General features: G+C 42.8%; 1 protein-coding gene across 9 annotated transcripts in view; it reads left to right on the top strand.

The window, feature by feature from the left end:
* The window catches only part of YEATS2 (YEATS domain containing 2), a 51,950-nt gene that overhangs the window by 25,922 nt on the left and 4,193 nt on the right, over positions 1-21,835 (top strand). For 5 of the 9 annotated variants that reach the window (XR_012587510.1, XM_074590875.1, XM_074590874.1 and 2 more), the window contains 15 exons: positions 429-602; positions 1,786-2,044; positions 2,822-2,983; positions 4,506-4,618; positions 5,633-5,788; positions 6,516-6,689; positions 9,223-9,421; positions 12,401-12,532; positions 12,799-12,897; positions 13,917-14,028; positions 15,295-15,368; positions 16,478-16,557; positions 17,521-17,722; positions 19,108-19,334; positions 20,521-20,595. Coding sequence is in view for 5 of the 9 variants with exons in the window: in XM_074590875.1 (XP_074446976.1) it covers positions 429-602; positions 1,786-2,044; positions 2,822-2,983; positions 4,506-4,618; positions 5,633-5,788; positions 6,516-6,689; positions 9,223-9,421; positions 12,401-12,532; positions 12,799-12,897; positions 13,917-14,028; positions 15,295-15,368; positions 16,478-16,557; positions 17,521-17,722; positions 19,108-19,334; positions 20,521-20,595 (2,238 nt within the window). In the remaining 4 variants the exon portion in view is untranslated. Of the gene's footprint in view, positions 1-428; positions 603-1,785; positions 2,045-2,821; positions 2,984-4,505; positions 4,619-5,632; positions 5,789-6,515; positions 6,690-9,222; positions 9,422-12,400; positions 12,533-12,798; positions 12,898-13,916; positions 14,029-15,294; positions 15,369-16,477; positions 16,709-17,520; positions 17,723-19,107; positions 19,335-20,520; positions 20,596-21,835 lie in introns of those variants that run through there. The other 4 variants (XR_012587511.1, XR_012587512.1, XM_074590876.1 and 1 more) reach the window with 4 other exon arrangements.

Raw genomic sequence — 21,835 nt, forward strand, 5'->3', positions numbered from 1 at the left:
TTGCAGGGTAGAAAAAAAATTGAAGTTTAGAATGTGTTCTCAGCAGGAGGGTGCCTAGAAATTGGAAACCTTAAAGTGTTCTGGCTCCTTTCTGAGATGTAGGGCCTAAAGAAGTCAGGTCTGGCCATGTCCATCGTTAGTATGGCTACTAGTTGTAGTCTTACTAGCAATTTCTGTGATTCTGTAATTTCCATGAGCACCTCTCAAATTCAGAATGCTTTGTAAATGCAACCACCCCCTCACACACTTGTGTGTTGGGAGTAGCCCCCATCTTCGAGCTGAGTTAGACAGTGCCCCTGGTGCTGTGTAAGAGCCACCTCTGAGTTTACTGACTGTTGCCTGCCCTTTCTTGCAGACAGGCGGTTCCAGAAATGCTCCCCAGTTATTTAAAGGTGTTTGCTTTTTTTTTTTTTCTTTCTATTTAAAAGGTGATAATAAAGCAGGAGCCGGGAGAGCTGCCCCAGCAACCTCAACTACCAGCAACAGGGACAACCACGCAGACTTCTGTGCAGCAGTATGTCACTGTAAAAGGGAGCCACATGTTAGCCTTGTCACCGCAGAAGCCGGTTGTGAGCACAGGCGAGGGGACGGTGCAGTCTAAGGTATGAGGGAGGCGCTTGAACATGTTCGGTGTGGCGTAAGCTGGCTTTCTTGTGGTTTCATTGCAACACCTCATGCTTCTCTCAGGGCTGTAGGGTTCCTTCTGTCTCAGACCCAGGCAGCAGCACCATGATTAGCTGGGTTCCCCATGCGCACAGAGCGTCTCACATCATGCTCCCATAAAAGGAGCAGGGTGAGGAGGCATTATTGCATTTTGTTGTGTATGGGGAACATCTCCCACTTTGTCTAACCCATTGCAACAGTGGGGTGGGGGTATTTTTGAACTGGAGCCTGTCAACCCAGAAAGTTGGCTGCCATCATCAGCTCTTGCTGAAACTCATGATCTTTCTGCAAGAGGAGGCAAGTTCTTTCTTTGGACAACAGGCCTGCAATGAAAAAGAACAGGACAAATAGGGAGTGGGGTGGAGGCTGAGCCAGAACTAACATCAGGTGCAAGCAGTCCTACTTGAGTGGCAACTCATTGTAGGAGTCTGTGCCAATGTAGTGCTGCTCTGACAGGAGTGACACAGCTTCTGAGAAGGCACAGTAACTGTGCAGTGACGAGATGACAGATGTCTCAGAAATTGTCTCCATTCTTGCCTGTTTCCATTGTGGATAGAGTCAAATCATGTGCCAAGCACAAGAAACTACATATGGAGCTTTCACTTTTGCATAAGTAAATGCATATTTGCATTTGCAGCAGTTCATTGTCCTTTTTACTGCCTTGCCTGTTTGAGCAGGTATGCAAACTCATATTTGCCTGCAGTTATTGTCAACACATAAAATTGAAGCACTTTGTGGATTCTGCTTTGAGGCAGGGAGTCTGTTCCCATGAATGTGTTGAAACTAAATTTCTGGATCTCTGTGCTTTGCCAAGGCAAGATTTATCTTCAGCTGGAATTAAGCCATTGCTTATATATCAGAAAAAAATGGAAGTGCCCTGTAATTTGAATGTACTTAATCTTTTGTGGGTGCTCTGAAATCCCGGTTGTGTTTAACAGTTTATCTTTTTACTTGGGATTGAACTCTTGCCAATTTAATTTTGTTTCTGAATGAATAGCTGTTATACGTGACTAGACACGTATAAAGTGTCCTGAAATGTCTAGAGATGGAGGAAGCGTACCAGCTAGAATTCACATGGTAGCTCTTGCCAGCAGCACATCATCCAATACTTATTTGTTGCAGGTTGTTGGCGTTCCAGTTGGTTCTGCTTTACAGTCGACAGTGAAACAAGCGGTGGCTATCAGTGGTGGCCAGATACTTGTGGCAAAATCTAGCTCTTCGGTAGCAAAGGCTGTTGGTCCGAAGCAGGTTGTGACTCAAGGTGTAGCCAAAGCCATCGTGAGTGGAGGTGGAGGGACAATTGTTGCTCAGCCTGTGCAGACTATAACAAAGGCGCAAGTTTCTTCCACAGGTGCTCAGAAAAGTACATCTCAAGGCTCAGGTAGGGTAATTTTGCACCTTGTTAATAGCTCATGGTGGGTAGACTTTGGGGCTCTATGATGATTTCTTCAACTGCAAAATAGCTATGTGTGATTGAAAAACTTCAAAATGAGTGGAGAGGTCTTCAGGTAAATTCAGGCTGACTAAGGTTAGCAATAAAGAAAATGTTAACTCTTAATCTGTAAGAGGGAGCACAAGCGCTTTAAAACATGCTGTGTTCTGTCAGGGGAGATCAGACAGATATGCTGAGGAACATGCTAGAGACCAGTAGACTTTCCTGGAGCCAGATCTCACATTTTTGCCCAGCATCGTAGTCCTTAGATGCTCAAAGGGCTCCACGTAAATCCAACCATGAAGAGCCAAATTGTCCTTATGGCGTCTTCACATCTTCCCCAGTGCTTACAGTTACAAGAGTTTGGGCAGAAGCACCCAGCCTGCTTCTGCACATAGCTGGCTTTAGCTGAGCATCTTATCTTAGGCTCTGGACTGCGTGAAAGGTGCTGTGTGGCCTCTAGACCCAAGTAAGCCTGTAGACCCCAGGGCTCTGCAGCTTTGGCCCGCAGCTCTAAGTGGCGCTGCACGCAGAGAGGTTTTTTCAGACCTATTCAAAGGGTCTGTGCATCACAGGTGGAGTTAATCTGCAGTTCGGCCAGCTAAGAATGGATTATCAAAGGCTAGCTGCCTGTCACTCCTAGTACTTTCATCCTGTGCAGATTTCAGTGCGTACTACTTTCTGCAAGCAGTCGTTTTTATTTTTTTATTTATTCTTTCTTTCTAGTGATGGCTACACTGCAGTTACCAGCCACCAACCTGGCAAACTTGGCAAACTTACCACCAGGCACCAAACTGTACCTCACCACCAACAGCAAGAATCCTTCTGGGAAAGGAAAACTGCTTCTGATACCCCAAGGAGCCATACTGCGAGCCACAAATAATGCTAGTTAGTCTTGCAGGGAAATCTAATGAGTTAAATAATGTAATCACTGCATAATTAATATGTTTGGGCATTTTTGCTATAAAGCATCCTGGTACTGTGGAAGTCAGTAATGGGATGGGGTTTCTTTGTTCACAACAAATGTGGTATGTGGTGCTTTTTAAGACAGATCACCCAAGTGTCATCTGTTTTAGATGAAACTGCTTTTCATGCAGTACTTTCAGTGTCTTTCTGTGCTGAAAGCAGTGTATTTTCCTCAAAATTCAGTGTCTTTAACTGTTTGTTGTGATCTGTAGGAAGACAAAACTGCATTTTTGTGGTGTAGAACTGAGATGGATTTGAATGTAGTTGTGAAAGCTATTGATAAGTCATGGATTGACACCCTGGAGAAACTAGAAAAATAAGAAATTGACTTTGAAAAGGACAAGATACTGTATCTGGAATGAGGGAAAGAAATGGTTTTGAGTACTGATACAAGATTTCGCCCCAAGCTGTTGAGAACAGCAGAAACACTTTGTTGTTAATGGGCTTGTGAATCAAATTTGCTGTGAAATACCAGGAGAATAACATTGCTAAAATAGTTCCGATGGGTGATACTTTGTTTATAGTGTGCTATTGCTCTAGGGAAAGAATACTGCAGATTTTGGACTCTGTAGAGGAATTTTGTCATGAGCCTTCTCAAAGAATGCTCCTTTTGAGGCTGGGGATTGGGATGGGGGATGGATTGGATGTAAATTTTTTGCTCCCAGTTATGATACTGGCAGTGAGAAAAAGGTATTACTCAGTTTAATATATAAGGTTGTAAATACAAGCAACATAGCAATACAGTACCTGTCACTGAAAAAGCAGTGAAAATACTTTCTTGGTGAAGGTATTTTTGGGCTGTAGAGCTGGTGATGGAAGCCCTGTTGCTTGAGATTTAGAGAGGCAGCTGGGGCAGTCCAACCTTAAGAAGGAAGTAATCTCATAGGCCTCAAGGAAGAGCAAATACTTGTGATTTTCATGACAGAGCCACAAGTATGGGCTTTTTATCCTTGTTTCTTAATGAGAGACTGCAAAAAAGTCAGTGTTCAGGGTGTTCCTTCTGGAGGCAGAGCAATATTAGTGTCGCTGCAAATTGCCACTGCTTGGTATCAATTGTGTTGGAACAGCCAACAACAGTAAAATTAAGAAGCCAGTGGGATTCAGAGTGATTTTAGGGCTTTTGCTGCAGATTCATAACCTGCAGAAGACTGATGAAAAGACTGTTCATCTGTTGGACAGCATCTTCTTTCGAGAGAGAACTCAAACCAGCCTGAAATGAGCTTTGCTTGCACAACAGTCCAACAGTCCTCCTTATTTCCCCCATAGCCCCTTTCATTCATGGCATTTGCTGAGCTGTAAGAGAGCACAGCAGCACATCTGAACTGTGCTGTACTGGATAATAATGTTATTCAGCTGCAAAACATGGCAGCAAGCATCTTGTATACACAGGGATGCTTTAGACACTGTCTGGCTACCAGAGTCAAGCCTTTTCTTCTGGTTACAGGTCTCCAATCTGGTTCTTCTACGAATAGTGGAGGAGGAGGAACCCAAAGCACAAGCAGTAACTTGTCACAGCACCTCACCTATACATCCTACATCCTGAAGCAGACGCCCCAGGTCAGTGGTGTAAGCATCTTAGCTGAAGCAGATCGACATTTCAGGCTGCAGTGGTGACATGTGGATATCCTGTGGTTCTGTAGTACATGAAACATTCTTGGACTATGGGATCTAGACCTCTCACATAGCCCTTGCCTCTCTCCCCTCTGCCCGGCACTTGCTTTACCACTTGCTGTTGCTATTGGCACATCTCTGCCCCTCACCTCCCCTGGCAGGGTGGTATCCTCATGGCTCCTTTCAGGCTGAGAAAGCAGCACTGAGTAAGACCAGGGCAAGCGGTGGGTCTCCAAAACAAGAGAGGTGATATGACAGAGATGAAGAGTTATCCTACACAGTAGGATGTGTAAGAGTTGGAGGAAAGTGGTAGAGAGAGGAGAATAAAGGAAAGTTATTGGAGAGAAACAGCGAGGCTGAGTAAGGAAGTAAAAATGAGAAAACAGAAGATTGTGTGAAGGGGCCCCTGTGTGACAGTGGGTGAATGAAGCCTCTGAAGGGCAGCAGCTGAATACTGATGAGAAGCAGGAAGGGTGGCAAGGTCTCAGCTGTTAGGTTATTACAGCGTGCACCTCCAGTTGTCGCTGCATGCTGAGCTCTAAATACGTTTTGAAGTGAGAACATGATAGAATGTCTCGATTTCTCTTTTTTTTTTCTTTTTTTTTTTTTGCCTCACCCAGCAGTAGCCTTTCTGACTTGCATGTTAAGCAACATTTGTCATGAAGACATGAAGAATAAACTCGAAGAGCACAAAGTGTGTTAAATTTTAGTGGATGCTTCTGACAAGACAGGAAACCGATTGTGGCTTTTTCACCCCTTCCCTTGCATCAGAATGTGGTGTTCTGCACCGAGAAGGCTGTGTCCAGCTCTTAGTGCAGAAGCATCCACTGTAATTAGCAGTGCCTTGTTTTTAGAAGATAAAATGTTGTTGCATTACAGCTACAGGCTTATATAGTATATTTCTGTTGACTCTTAACTGTGTTTTAAAGTGCTGACTTCCCTAACTTATTTTTGGAGCAGGGCACCTTTCTGGTTGGCCAGCCTTCTCCTCAGAGTTCTGGGAAGCAGCTGACTCCAGCTTCAGTTGTTCAGGGTAATGTAGGAGTCGGAGCATCTTCCACACAAGGACAAGCACTAAAAGTGATAACTGGACAGAAAACCGCTCTATTTACACAGGTAATGTGCAAATTATGTGTTTCTTACGAGTCAGCGTTTTGTCAGATAAAGTATAGGAACGACAGACACACACTTGGAAAGTTTTTCCTTTTGCAGTTGTTTGGTTTGGTGTTTGTACCATTATGATGCTGACTGTACTATGATAAGGAAAGCACACGAAGGCCTACTTTCATATGCAGATATTGGACCACGGTTTTCCAGCTTTGTTTCTGTTCTCAAAGTGGGTCATGTGTAAGCTTGGGTTGCGTGTTTGTAAGTGTGCTCTGGGATTTCTTAGTGAAATGGAATTAGAGAAGTGAATACAGTCAGGTGCAAAAATGTGCTTAAATATTTGAACCTTAGAAATAGGTCACCTGCTAAAGCTCTTCAAAATTTTTGGTTTTGTTATCCCTCAAAGCTCCTTCTTTTAAAAACTATCAAGTGGTCCTTATGAAATTCAAACTCCCCAAGAGTACTTCTAATTGATGATGCAAAATTCAAGATTGATAGGCATATTTTTGCAAAGACAACAGTTTCATAAAGTTGATTTCTCAGGTGATAATTTTGTTCCAGCTCTTATTGCCATGATTTGCCTTTTTCAAAAGTCTTTTGAAAATATTTTTCAGTAATACAGAAAGCATTTGACTTGTTTGTTTTGTTGTTGTTGTGTCTGAGGGGTTTTTTAAGTCATTTTAAAAAATCCAAAGAAATACACCTTTTTCCTTATGCTGAATTCTTTTTTTCAAAGGCTGCACCCAGTGGGCAGACATCGCTGGTGAAAATATCAGATGGGTCTATAAAATCAGTGCCTGCCTCATCCCAGCTCTCCAAACCCGGCACCACTGTGCTGAGAGTATCAGGAGGTGTCATCACCACGGCTGCTGCTCCTGCTGTGGCCCTTCCCACAAACGGGGTGGCCCAGGTGAGAAACAACATTGCCAATATTCAGTAATACAATGTTTTCACTCTAGCCAGTATAATCCCCAGGAAAGGACTTCCACTGCTTTTTTTTTTTTTTCCCCTATTGGTATTCTTAACTGACGTCATTTACCTGGACCCGAGCAAAGCCTTTGACACTGTCTCGCATGACATCCTGGTCTCCGAGCTGATAAAATATGGGTTTGATGGACCGACAATTCAATGGATAAAGAACTGGCTTGATGGCCGCACCCAAAGAGTGGCTGTCAATGGGTCCATGTCCAAGTGGAGGCCAGTGACAAGTGGAGTCCCTCAAGGATCAGTACTGGAACCAGTCTTGTTTAACATCTTCGTCAGCGACATGGACAGTGGCATAGAATGCACCCTCAGCAAGTTTGCCGACAACACCAAGCCATGCGGGGCGGCTGACACACTGGAGGGAAGGGATGCCACCCAGAGGTGGTGGGCTGGAGAGGTGGGCCCATGCCAGCCTCATGAAGTTCTACAAGACCAAGTGCAAGGTCCTCCATCTGGGTCAGGGCAATCCCAAGCACCGATACAGGCTGGGCAGTGACTGGCTTGAGAGCAGCCCTGAAGAAAAGGACTTGGGGGTGATGGTGGACGAGAGGCTCAACATGAGCCGTCAGTGCACACTAGCAGCCCAGAAAGCCAATCGTATCCTGGGCTGCATCAGGAGAAGCGTGGCCAGCAGGTCGAGGGAGGTGATTCTCCCCCTCTACTCCACTCTCGTGAGACCCCACCTGGAGTACTGTGTCCAGCTCTGGAGCCCCTACTACAAGAAAGATATGGACATGCTGGAACGTGTCCAGAGAAGGGCCACAAGGATGATCAGAGGGCTGGAGCACCTCTCCTATGAGGACAGACTGAGAGAGTTGGGGTTGTTCATTCTGGAGAAAAGAAGGCTCCGAGGAGACCTTATAGTGGCCTACCAGTATCTTAAGGGGGCCTACAAGAAAGCTGGTGAGGGACTTTTTAGGATGTCGGGTCATGGAATGGTAGGACTAGAGGGAATGGATTATAACTAGAGATGGGACGATTCAGATTGGACGTTAGGAAGAAGTTCTTCACCATGAGGGTGGTGAGACACTGGAACAGGTTGCCCAGAGAGGTGGTGGAAGCCCCATCCCTGGAAGTTTTTAAGGCCAGGCTGTATGGGGCTCTCAGCAACCTGATCTAGTGGGAGGTGTCCCTGCCCAGGGCAGGGGCATTGGAACTGGATGATCTTTAAGGTCTCTTCCAACCCTAACAATTCTATGATTCTGTGATTCTTCTCAGTCAGCATTGCTGGGGGATCTGCTCTTATTTGTGTCCCAACCTGTCGCGTTGTTTGCTATTTGGCATAACTGTGAGGCTAATTTGGCATATCTGCGAGGAAACAACGGTAGAAGAGAGACTGAAACCTGCACTTGCTTGCTTTTAATGTTGTTAAAATTCAGGTAGGCGGGGAAGGCTTTATCTGAAACAGTTTTTGCAATCATACAAATCAGATTTTTTGGGCTATGCAGCTTTCAAACACCAAATATGCTCCTGGCACAAAAATTTGCAGAAGAATGTGAAATGCCTGAAGCTCTGTATCCAGCAGGCCAGTGAAAGCCAGCAGTAACTAGGCTGTTGGTCGCTTCCCTGAGATCACAGACTTTACATGGTGCTTAGTGTGAAATCTGTCATCAACAGATTTCAGAGGCCAGCGGTGGCCAAGGTTCATGGTCCTTCAGTTGTGACTGTTCAAAGGGTGTGTCCTCCCTGTATCCCCAGGGAGTTGTAACAGCACAGCCTTGGCATAGGGTGCTTCGGCATAGAGTGAGGTTGGAAGAAAAAAATTTGCATTCCTAGAGTTAGTGCTCTTGTGTGTGGATCCGGGTTGTCTGCCTGGAATGTGGTTGGAGTTCACAGGGTGGCGAGGAGGCAGCAAAAAGGACAGTGTAAAGTTCACTGGGAGGGTTCCTGCAGCCCTGCTGCTTTTGCCTGTAGGGAGGCAAAGATTAAACAACCAGAAGGTTGATGCCATGCTGCCCTCAGAGGGCTGAACGCTGGCACACAGCATATATAGGTGAAGATGCTAAAATTTGCATTAAATGCTACTCACTGATCTTACAGCTCTCAGTGAAGCTACAGAGATAGAAATTTTCCATGCAGCCTCTGCATCCCAGACTTCTTTCCATTTCTCTGAGGATACCTCTGGAGTTCTGAGCAGCAGGGAAATATGAAACATTCCTGGGTCAGATTTCTCATCTGGAGGCCTCCCTGCTTGCTGAATTTAAGAGACCTGGCTCCAGATACTATCAAAGCAGTTGTGGTAGCAGTTCCTGTGTGCACGGTTTCTGCTTGAAACAACCTCCATTCTATATATACCATCATTATAGATAAGGTTTTGCATATGGGCTTGAGAACTTCTTAATGACTGATGGATAAACATTTGGTTTTGCTACTTCTAGATATTGCCTTGTTGTGCTTATTGTTGAATAACGTATGACATGAAAAGGAATTTGTTATCCCTCTCTGCCTCTTTAATGCAGCAAATAGATAATGCAGGTTCCAGTTCATCATCTTCTGGAACTCCTGCAGCAAAGACATCTGGACAGCAACACCAAATTTGTATAAGCCAGAGCCAGTCAACTTCATCAGTAGTGAATAAGACTGCAACTTCCACTGTTGTAAGTGTTGCTTCTCTGATGACTACACCAACGCCTGTGACTGGAAAGGCTGCAGTATCAGGTATTAAACTCCCTTCATGCCTTTCTTATAGCAAGTTAGAATCCAGGTGTGAGTTCTTTAGATGTCTTCATTGTAAATGGAAGAATGTAGCGTCACCTGCATTTGTGCATGTGTGGAGGTAAAGTCATGCTTTCTAAAACGTGTCGTATTAGCATAACTTTTGACAGAGAGATGTCTAAATAATTTGGCATCCTATCACATCAGTGCACTGACTGTATCTGTTACAAGCAACAGTGTGAATTGCCCATTGGTACTGGAGAGGGATTTTAGTTTTCATGCCAAGTTCTTATTAGAAGATGCATTCTGCCTGTTCAAGAGCACAATGTGTCACTGAATGCCGAAACTATCGAGGTACCAGCAATATTACAGACCTGATTAGTTTGTGAAAGTGAAACCCCACTGAAGTTGGAGAAGCTCCATGAGTAGAATTTGGCTCTGAGGCTTTGCATCTGCCCTGTTTGGCTTGGAAAGGAGATGTTGATTAGGGGGACCCAAAGGCTTTGAAGTCAAAATCCATTAAGTACGGTGAGGAAGGCTGGATCTGGAATGTTTCAAGTTAATAAAGATGACGTAATAGGGATGGACTGCCCTTACGTAGAGGGGAGTTTTCATTATTTAGTTTTATTGTCTTCCAGTACCTTTTGTACCATGGAGAGCAAATATAGCCAGTTTAATTTGAGTATTATGGATTAAAATCAGAAATTTCCATTTTGACTAATTTACCTGCTGGCATGTTCTGTTGACTTGAAGTGGCTTCTTACTAAGTGGAAACAGAGTAAAAATACGGAAAATAGAAAGCAAGTAACACTGAGCTCACCTGACAGTGTCTTTTTAAAGCAACTCTTCTTGTTTCCTATGTACGCAGTCTTCCAAATTCCTCCTGTTTTCATCACTCTGTTTTTCCCAGAGCTTGAAAGTAAACAGCATAGTCTGCTAAGACTAATTAATTCATAATTCTGCAATAAGCATTTGAGTGTTTTCCGCTTTGCAAACAAAGCAGTGAGGTGGGTTTTTTTTTTAAGAAAATATGCCATTCTAAATAGCTTTCAGATAAAAACTCCCATTTACATATGAGAATGTTATCTAGATTTGGTTTTGTTTTGTCTTTTGTTTTGTTTTTGTAACCTGAGGCACTGACTTCATCATGAAAAAGTATTTCTTCAAGAATCCCAAAAGAAGCAGTGGCTATAAAACATATTATTGCAATGTAAAACCAAACCAAAACTGTGTTAGAATTCTGGAGATTTTTATTTTTAAAGGCAACTTTTCAAAAAGAATCTCAAATTTTCCCATTGTTTTGCAACGAACAATGTCTCTCACCCACCAAGCTAATGTGGCTAGTTGAAAATGTTGTCGTTTTACTTGCTTTGCTGTTTGGGTCCCTTGTGCTGTCTTATCCTGACACATCTGTGGATCACACGCTTGGGACGTCCCCCAATGCACTCTTTTAAATGATGCACTTTCTCAAAGTGTGGTAGACTGTTCTGGAAAGAGACTCGTGAAACTGTGAGCATTTACTAGCTTGCTGGAGAGTGGCTCTGTGCCCAAAGAGACCTTCAATTCACCATTTAACATCCCCAGGAGAACTGCTGGTGGTTGGTGTATCAAAGGGGGCCAACCACCACTGAGCCTGGCCATCCTGGGGCTGTGTGTTTGAGAAGGTTGGAGGCAAAAGAAAAGGTTTTGGCAAGATGTGTAGCAATCCTATTTTTAATTCTAATAATACGGGCTTTTATTTAAATGAGGCTTAAATAGAATGCACTATGATGTTTAAGAATTAATTGGTAATACTGGATTAGCCGTCTTGCCCAGTGGTGAAAGCCTAACTGACCAGTGCTATGCATCTTTCAAAACCAAGAAATATCTTCATCAGACCTTGTGTGTCTAGCACTTGAAAGGCAGCTGTGCTTCTTAAACAATAATAATAAAATATGAGGATGGAAACTTTTTTCTCAAAACAAATTGTGAGTATGAAATTACCATTGTGAAATAAGAAGTCTAGTCTTGTCATTGTTCTAAAATAGAAGCCTATTAAATTTCCACAATCTGAATAAAAGTTAGCTATAGATTGAATACAATTATATTGAAAATAGCTGGTTTACCAGTAGAAAGGATGGGCATAGGCCCAAATCACAGCATTAGAGTGCTGGCTGTGGTGTCTTGAGATGTCATCACTGTGGAGGAGAGAGCTGATGAGTGCTACTCACCCATGGCACTGTGGCATAGCTTGGATTCCACCAAAGTCACTGGGTGCTGCCATTGGTAATGCTATTAATATCTGAATGTCCTGCTTGTTCTTTTAGCCTTGACTATAATCAGTGATTTAATTCAGTCCCCACTTTATAATATGCTTCATAGCTTGATTAGCCATCCTTATGGATGTATTCAGTGCATGTTACAGAAAGACACGGGACACTCAGTTCAGGTATGTCCTTCATCAGACTTGCTGCGCAGCCTTGGGCTTGTCGCTTGGTTAAAACGTGGTTGATGGTGCTCTGCGGACTGCAGTGGATTCTGCTACGCTGAGCTGCAGAGGTGTGTGTGGCACTTGGGTGCCTCAGCGAGAGGGGCTGTGTAAGTACAGCAGAGCTGTCTGTCACTGGCTTACCAGACCCTCGAGCACAAGGGCTTGTTCTGACAAGAGTTTTACTCTGTGCTGAGCCTGCTTCAGTTCCAAGGTTTGTGCTACATCAGCTTTTGCTTAAGATTACTTACGTTCATTAGGAAATCTGCCTCACAAATATCAGAGCGCTGTGCAGCATGTTATACTGCACATACTGTGGTGCAGCACCCCAGTATTTTAGCAATCATTTGTGTCAGAAAAAACTTGTCTGACAGTTCACTGAACTGTGGCTTCTTAAGAGGGTGGCTGTGCTAGCTTACATGCCATCCTAGTTCAGGCAGAAAGGGAGAGAAGTAGCTGGAGATAAACAAAATGGTGTGTTTTATTTAACATTTTGTCTTCCGTTCTTCTTGCAGGGTTGCTAAAAATCCACTCAAATCAGTCTAGTCCACAGCAGGCTGTTCTGACAGTTCCCAGCCAGCTTAAACAGCTCGGTGTAAACACAGCTTCTGGAGGTGTTCAGACAATACTCATGCCTATGAACAAAGGTAAAGGGCAGAGGAGGATGACAGATGGTGTTTGAAAATCCCCTTCGACGCAGGGTAGCTCTTGGTCGCTGTTGGCATACATGGTCCAAAGTTAGAGAGAGAAGAAAATGTAGCAAGGAATTTCATCCCTAAACGTTGTGCTGCAAACACTGTGTTGCTTCTGAACATGGTTATTTGTTGAAGTGTGTGAAGTTTGATATTTTGTTTTTCTTTTTCTTTTCTTTGTTGTTTTGTTGTTTGTTTTTCTTTTTGCTGTTCCTCTCCAGTGATACAGTCACTTTCTACCAGCAAAGTTTCAGCTGTTACAGCTGTCACAACAGCAAGTACCGTTGTCCCTAGTCCCTCTACAGCATCCATTACTAAAGGTAACACGGAATTCTCCGTAAGATAAGTAGTAGAAATAAGCTGGTGCTGTTTTGTGCAAGTGGCCTGACTAGGAAAGTAGACTCTGTGACTGTGGGCTCCTTTATTTCCGTTGTTAATAGGGTTTAAATCAAGTAAAAATGGCATCGGGGGACTAGGAAATTAACAGTGACTCGCCCCTCAACAAATCCCAAAGGAGAGGCAGGTAGAGAGAGAAATGAGGATTCTATAGACAGCTACCACAAGTAGCTTAAACATTCATTGTTTCAATCCATTTTTGCAGAAATGCATAAAGCAGCATGTATTTAATCACAGTTACTACTGTCCTTAGAATAGTGACTGTGGTGAAATGCACTGGGGAATGCTTTCCAGCAGCACTAGACATAAACAGCATGTTTACTGGGAGAGACGCGCCCACAGTACTTGCCAGAATAATGGGCCAGAGCGGAGATACCCAAAGTCCAGTTCTTGCAGAACTGTCAGGCATCTCTCCCAACCCACATGAATGCCCAGACTGCCTAGCCATTCGGATTGGGAACATCTCTCTCTCCTGCTCCTGTCTCACCAGAGTTCTGTCCTAGATGTGAGAAAGTTCATTGATGTCAAAATCAGTGATGTCTTCGCAAAGGTTCTCACTTTGAAATGTCACTTCTTGCTAAAACTGTTGGTAATTTTCTGTACAGCTCTTTGTTTACAGAAAGGCCAACATACATTTACAGTTCAGTTTGGATCAGGCAGTCATATGCAAAACATCAGCAAATGATTTATGCACATGCAAATTTTCTAAAAAGGATGTGAGCGTATTGAGATTGGGGTGGGGCGGGGAGGGGTGTGTGTCGTGTTCTGGTGGCTTTCTTCCAGCAGAATTGAAGGCCACATTTGTTCATGCTTAATCAGAATGCGAACAACAAATTAAGTGATGCTATGTAAGACCCTTAGTCTTACCAGCATCTCACAAGACATTATTTATCAAGCTTACTGGTACTTTTTGTCTCTTAAAATGTGTTCTGTTTCTTTGAAGTTAAGATGGAGCCTGATTCAACAGGACAAAACTGCAGTTCTGTGGGTACCCAAGAAAGTCAAGCAGCCGTAAAAACAGAAGAGAACTCTGAACTTGGGAATTACGTTATCAAGTAATTGCTCATTTCTCTATAATTACTTTTGGTCTTTGAAATACCAGGGGGAAAAGAGGAGGTTCTAAGGATACCTGCAGTAGTGTTAAGTTTGACCCAGAAATACATTATAAAATCTTCTGTCCCACACGCTGCTGTATCAGTACTAATTCCACTGGCTGGCGTTTGTTCCAGACAGTGTCACAATATTTTCTTTGTAAATGGATTTGTATGCAGGGGTCATGAAAGGGCAAGAAAAAATTATTTGAAGATTTTCAGTGGTTTTGTGGTTTGCTAAAATCTCAAGCTGCTAAAACCTCTTTATCATCTGATGCTTGTATAATTCCCGTTGCCATTGTGTGTCCTTACTGAAGTCAAACTGCCCAGTGAAATGCAGGTCAAACAAGGGGCATCTGAAATAAGTAGAACTGTCTCTCTTCTTGCCTCTCTAGTCTTGTAAAGTTCATATGCTTCTGTAATTAGTTAGCATCACGGCTGCCTTTGTTCAGAATTGGAATTAAATAATAAAGATCGCTGGAGTGTTTGTTCACTGGATGCTGTGAAATCCAGTGCCTTATTTGTGATGCTCTTGCAAGTACTTGTTAGTGTTTTTTCCCCAGAGCTCAGTTTGCAGGATTTTCTCTGCGTGTTTCTTGTAATGTATAGGGGGTTTCTTCTGCTCTTGATTCCTCCAGTGGCTGACTTTCCTGTCTCCATGTTTTGAAAAGTTTTGTTATCCTGACATATCCCTACAGACATTACCCTGATGGAGAGTGTGTGTAGGATACAGGAATAAATCTTGAGTCAGTACACCCTGGAAATTATCCTAGTTATAAAATAACAAATGGAAAATACAGTTCTTGACAGTTAAATACAGTATGGCTGGTTAAGTAAAATTTCCTTAAACTCCCTTAAGTACAGAGCTTCCCATGCAGTATCCCATGTTTCTACTGGCACAGCCTGTACTAATAGGTGCGTCTTATCCCTCAAAGTAGTGTTGCAGCTTGCAAGATGATGCAGGGATTTCTTCCAAGCCAGCCCAAAAAAGCCTGTCTTCAGTTTCTTCACCATGACAAATGCAGCTTCAGATGTGGGTATTTCAGTGAGAGAAAGGGCTGTTTGAAATACCTTCTCCAGACTGGGGCATAACAGTTTATCCTCATATTAATATTGCTATAATGCCTTGGGGCTAGGGACTTTGGACCATGCAGTGATTTTGAAACCTTTTGCATCTGATTCATTGCTTCCAACAGTATTCTTCATTGTGATTCTTTTTATCCCTTGCAGCATAGAATATTTGGAGAACGTCCAGCAGCTTTTAACAGCAATAGTGAAGAAGGTTCCATTAATTGCTGAAAAAAGTAAGCAGTAAATGAAAAGGCTTTGCTTTCTACTTTCAATGTATCAACAGAATGCCTTGCACACTCTGTAGCTGCAAAAATTATTAAATGGCAGAATGAAATGAAGCCATTCTCCTAGAGACCTTACTCCAGGGATTATTCTAAAGATGCTTAGAATCAGGTTCTTCCAATAAAGCCAAGTATGTTGTCAGCAGTTATTAACTTTCACCTGTTTTTTGGCTAGAAATAGATTTTATTTCCTCATATAATGGGTGCAAGTAAGCTTGTCCTTAATAGATGTGCTGCTTTTTTCCTTTTTTTTTTTTTTTCTTTTTAATGCCAGCATTTCAGAAATGCTTGCAAATATGATAAAGTAGCTCAGCATTGGAATGTGTTTGTTGTTGGGGGTTTTACTTTTTCTTTACTGGTAGTTAGCAGAGAAATGTTTTAATCTTTTTTAGTACTTTATAATTGTGTACCTCTTACTCATGTACATAGCTGAAAATTTATCAGCTTTTTCTGGTAACTAATGCACTTTGAACAAGTGGTCCTGGAGTCTGGGTAGGGCAGACCCTCTCAAGATAAGCACAGTGAGCAGAGCAGGAGTGGGCGGCGCAGCAAAGCTTTCGTTACATACAGTTCTCTGGCCTACAGTAGCGCTCATTAATCCATTGCTTAGGATTCATATCCTCTCCTCATGTTTTTGCCAGGAAGCCTTTTCATTATTTCATTTTTATATTGCTGCCAGGAAACATTTTCACTATGTCATTTTTATATTGCAATTTGTTGGCAAAAAAAAATGTTTTCCAAAGGAAGAGACTTTGACCAGTAAGACAGACTTACAGGTCAACATCCTTACAGTTCTGGGGGAAGAAGAGGCTTAAAACAGCTGATAGCCACAGATGTCTGTATATCCTGACCAAGAAGAATGCTGATTTTGCATTCAAAACCCAAAATGTCTGCTTGCACCTATCTATGCTCTACTCAGAGTGAGCACAACATTTGTGAGAGTTACACAACTTGATCCTGTGAGCATAAAACACATTTCCCTCTTCTTCTACACTAAATAACATAAAAAAACATAAAAAACTTCACCTATTTAATACTGATTTTGGCTTTGTGTTTTCTAGGTGAAGATGCAAGCTCTTTTTGTGCTGGTTCAGTGGAACAGTATTACAGCTGGAATATTGGGAAGAGGAGGGCAGCCGAGGTAACCCTGTCCTCCTGTGTTGCTTAAGCAGTCCTTAGGGACACAAGAAGGATTTCTGAATTATGGAACCTTTCTTGTTGTTGGCTGGTTTGTTTTCTGAAGTCTTAAATGGAAGCATTCCTTACTGCAAGACGCACTGATTTGTGTCCAGGTAGTGATCCAGTTTATTGTTCAGAGACGTTCTCAAGCAGAAGGGACTCTAAAGGTCATTTTTCGTTTGGTTCAACATAAGATGGTTTTGAAGCATTTTCAAAATTAGAATTTTTGCAGACTGTCCAGTTAGCACTTTATCCCCCTCTGTGGCATATTGTGGTCATGGGAATTTTACCCAACGTACTTGGCCCATCTTTTCATGGGATTGTGTCTGCTTTCTGTAGGAAGAGATCTGAGGGATCTGACATAAGCAATGCTAGTGCTCAAATAGGTTGTCAGTTCACCAAAAAGAAATACTTTGGTTAATCTGGACCTTTTTGTATTGCGATTATTATGTTTCCCTCTATTTCTTCATAGTTTTGTCATCCTGCAATGGAGTTTTATGGGGAAGATGTTAAAACTGATTAAACCTTCTGCTGTTGCCAACTTAAATGATTAAAGAGTTTAACCAAAATTTAGAGCAGCATATATTGCTCTAGTGGATTTCTCGCCCTATGCCATCTTAGGTGTTACTTGGGAAATGAGACAGTTCAAGTCAAGACAAATGTGTCTGGGCCCCTGTAAATGTGTGTCCCTTTTTCTTGAGGTTTCTTGAGGTTGAGTGAGAAAGCAGAGTTTAAATGTTCTGCCTACAGCTGCCTGATATCAGGATTATGCCCATCTTCCACATTTGTTTTTCCTTGTCATTCTGACTTCTGAGAAAATTGCATTCCTTTCGTTTTCCTTGCAACCTGGATTATGGTTCTGGGCCATAGTCTAACCTTAAACATTTTAGCCAATGTGATGAGCTTTCCCTTTGGTCTGTCACAGTGGCAACGAGCAATGACAGTGAGAAAGATCCTACAAGAAATCATCGAGAAGCACCCCAGGTTTCACAACATTACACCCCTGAAAACAAAGCATGTGGTGCACTGGTGTCGGTGCCATGGCTACACTCCACCTGACCCAGAGACCTTGCGGAACGATGAGGACTCAATTGAAGACGTGCTGACACAGATAGACAGTGAGCCAGGTGAGTATGGAGGGACAGAAAGCTCCTTTTTGCCATAGATGCTGTTTATTAAATGGCTCAAGACTCTGTGTGTGTATGCACACACGTGCTGCTGCTTCTGGGGAAGGGGATTCTTACTTCCTTTTTTTTTTTTAACTTGATTCACTCTGGAATAACAGAAGTTGGAGATCTTAAGGGCAAGCCTACATGTTGAGGTTCCCCCTTGTCCCTCACAATTCTGATGTCCTTTGAGGCTCTCTTGGGTTTTATTGTGCTCTGGGGCCTTTGGAGGCCCAGTGTAGAGAAATCTGACGAGAGATGATTCTTGCCCCACAGTGTAACAATTTATAGGTGGGCACAGAAGCTAAGCATAGGGAGTAGTGACAGTTCTGCCCTTGGGTAGGCTTAGCCTCTGTTAAAAGACTTACCGTGCAAACAGTGTGAATGAGTTCAGGTGCAAAACAACCCAAAACTGTCAGCGTCAGCATGGACCTCAGTGGTGCTTAGTTTACCTCCAAAAGTGAAGTGAATTGGCCCGTGTGAAGCTTCACGTTGTGTTATTACAGCTGCTACATTACCGTACTGGGCATAGCTCTGGGATCTCCACACTCCATTTTAGTATGTATTAAACATACATCTTTAATTTCATCCATTCTTCATAGTTAAGCTCCCTTGTTTCACCTTCAGGTAATCCCTTTCCCAAAGCTGAACGTTCTGTTCTGATCATGCAGGGATTAAAAGTATTTCACAGAAGTGTGTGGATTTGATTATTATTTGCTAAGTCTGGCTCTACGCTGCAGTTGTTGAAGGTGGAAAGGAAGCCTACATCCACCTTTTAATATTTGTATATAAATAACTAGATTTGTGTCTGTCTTTGAAGAAAATAATCTGTTTATTGCATAGCTTTCCACTAAAGGTTTTACTGGCTCATGTCGAGCATACAGAGAACAGGTTACCCTTTTGTAACTCCACTGCAAATCTGTCTTCTGATTTTTCTAAAAGCATGATAATACTTGTCGCAATGTGAAAAATGACTTAGTGCTATGTGGCGCCTACATAGTAGAAACTCCATTTCTCCAAGCAAGTTGAAGAGCATCAGACTGCATTGCCAGTTGTCAAAAAGCTTCTGTGAGAGTGTTTAGGAGACTCCCATTAGCCTGGTTTTGTGTGGAACGCAGCCTTCTTGGTTGGTGTAGGAGCAGATGAAGGAGAGGACCATGAGTGTCATGAAGATGTAAATAGAAGGCTCTCAATGACTGTTTGCATTTCTGTTCATCCTTATCTTTGGTAGGAACTACAAAAATAACTTCCAATTACTTAATTTCTTACCATATTTTGAGTGTGCATCTGTTTATAAACAGCTTTCCATAACCTATCATGTATTTAATTGATTGCTTCTTTTTCAGAATGCCCTTCATCTTACAGCAGTGGTGAGGAGCTGTGCCGAAAACTAGAGGAACTACAGCAGTTGCTGAAACAAGAACCAGAACACGAAGAGGAAGTAGATATTCTCAACTTTAGCGAGCCATTAAAAATAAACATTAAGAAAGAACAGGAGGAGAAACAAGAGGAGATGAAGTTCTACTTGGCTTCCCTGCCTGCATCAGAGTTTGTGAGGGACGCTGCAGAGAAGGTAATAAGTGAATCATAAAGCTAATAAAAACTGTTGTTAAGCTAGTTGTGGTCTTACATTTATTTAGTTGCGTTCTCTCATCTATATGGGCCTCTGGATGCTTTGTGAAAGTTTTTATAAATGCTGTGTAAAAATTGGACCTTCTGACTCATGACACTCAGCGTGCCAGTGCTGGCAGAAGTAAGTGAAGCATGTCAGACAGGAGGTCATTTCGGAGTAGCTGTGTTGCAGGGCTTAGTACCAGAAGATTTGTCCTGGAAGGCTAGAAGCAAGGGGAAATGAGGGAAGAGGAGCACTAGCACTGAATTCTTCCTGTCCCATCACGTGAAAGATTCAAGCTCGTTGCTTGGACCCGTGCTGTTTAATAGCAGCTCCTGGCAAGGGGTTGTGGTAAAGGTTAGACCACAGCAAACTTCTCTACTGCTTGGATTTCCTCCCTCTATTCAAATTAGGGTAAAAGAAAAAGAGAGGAGGGGTCTTCTGTCACAGCAGCCCCAAGGAAAGAGAGGAGACTCACTTGGCTTGCAGGAAGGAGTGCTCGCCATTGTACCAGCAGGGACAGGAGCAGCGGGAGGGGTTAGCATGCAGCACCAGTAGGAGAAAGAAAGGATCTCCATCTCCACCTCTAGTGCTGACATCAAGGGACAAAGCTTTGGTTCTTCAGTGTATCTGGTCCCTTGCTACATAGGTGACAGCTCACGGCCATGATGAGAGTGAGAGTGGGGGATGAAGCACTCTTGTGATGTGGAACTTTTGTGCCGGGGGTACTGTTTAAAGGGGTTTCAGTTGCCATAGTTAGGTGCAGGGAAGATTATGCACAGATGGATTGAATGTATGTACAGTTTTAAAATGGAGGTTCCATTCTCAATCAAAAGATACCCAATGCAGCCTGGTTTCTGTGTGGACTTCGTGAAACAAAAATCAAAACCTGCTTTTGTTTTGTCTTGTGTTTTAGAGGCGTTTATGCAGGCTGTTCTAGTGGTCGAGCTTCATTTTCTCCAGAGCTTTTTTAAAATGAAGCCTAAGATTATACTGCTTGAAAGTTCTGCAGTGTCTGCTTGCTTGTTTTTTCACTAGCCTGTGTAATAGATTTTTTTCCTGTTAATGTCATTCTCATCTAATCTGTAGTACAACATGGCTTGTGTTATTTGATGTACTGATTTTTTTTCTCTCTCGTGTTTTATAGATAGGGATTTCTTTTCAGCCTGCTGAGGTACAAAAGAATGTTTATGCGTCAGTAATAGAAGATATGATTTTAAAGGTAAGAAATTACTTCACAATAAGAACTTTTCTGTAGCTGTATTGACTCAGTAATGTAGAAAAAAGATGAGATATCCTTATTAATATGCATTTTTCAAATCAGGAGGTACAGCGTCTGATGTCCACCTCCACCTTTGTGCATGTATAGAAAGATAGATAGCTGGCCAAAAAGAGTCATATGCTTCTGTGCGTGTTTCCGTCTTTTTAACTGATTTGTTGGCTTGGACACAGAATAGTGATTTGCAGATTTTCACTGCCAGTAAGATACTGACTCACTCTGTAACTTTGAAAGTACCTCTTACTTTGTCCTACCCTTCAGAATTGGGGCAGGATCTGCCAGAGTTCTCTAAGACTTGATTGTTTTATACAAGGTTAGCTGATTTTTTCCTAAACACTGTTCGGTTTCTTTTTGCCTGGGTTGTCTCTGCTGGAAGCCTGCTGAATTCCTGCAGACAGTAGCAATTCTGCCTTATACGAGAAACCAGTTCTCTATCATAATCACTTTGGAAAAACAGAGGCAGTTTCTTACCAAAGCTTTGAACAGTGTGGAGGTTTTGGGTTTGGACTGAAGGCTAACAAAGATTATTTTTAGCAGTGCTCTGCTGTATTTCAAGCCAAAGGCAATTTTGGGGGTTGTTTACACAGACTGCTGCTTATCAGAGGATCAGTTTTACAAAAGCTAATTAATTCCAGGCTACACACGCACTTGCGTGCGCGTTTCTGTGCTCTCTGTTACTTATCATAGTTGAACTCAGATACAGATACATCCATTTGTGGACACAGATTGTAACCATCAGATTGCTCCATTGTAATTGTAGAGTTATGCCAGCTTTCCTGACTGAGCGTCCCAGAAACCTCTGCTCTAGTATTGATACAGGCCCAGGAAGCCAAGAGCCTTAATTACCTTTTGATTGAACCTTGATTAAGCCAAGTGTGTAGGGCATATGGCTGCCATCTGCTTGCTGACCAGGCTGGGAGGTTTTTGTGAAAAGTGTCTTGACATAAGCGTGGTGACCACAGGAAGTGGCCAACAAGCATCTACCAGCTCCCAGGAGAATATTTGGAATCTGCCACGTACAAAACAAGCTCTGGTGTGTGAGAGGCAAGGCCCTAAAATGCTCTTTGAAGCACAGGCTCGGGAGCATTGGGTCCACCCTGCTCTGCAGGTCCAGAGGGAAACCAGACTGGGCGGTTGCGGTCTGAGCTCTGTGCATCTGTGAGTCTCGTTTGTTCTGTTAAAT

Source organism: Larus michahellis, chromosome 6 (genome assembly GCF_964199755.1).
Source record: "Larus michahellis chromosome 6, bLarMic1.1, whole genome shotgun sequence".
NCBI classification, from domain to species: domain Eukaryota; kingdom Metazoa; phylum Chordata; class Aves; order Charadriiformes; family Laridae; genus Larus; species Larus michahellis.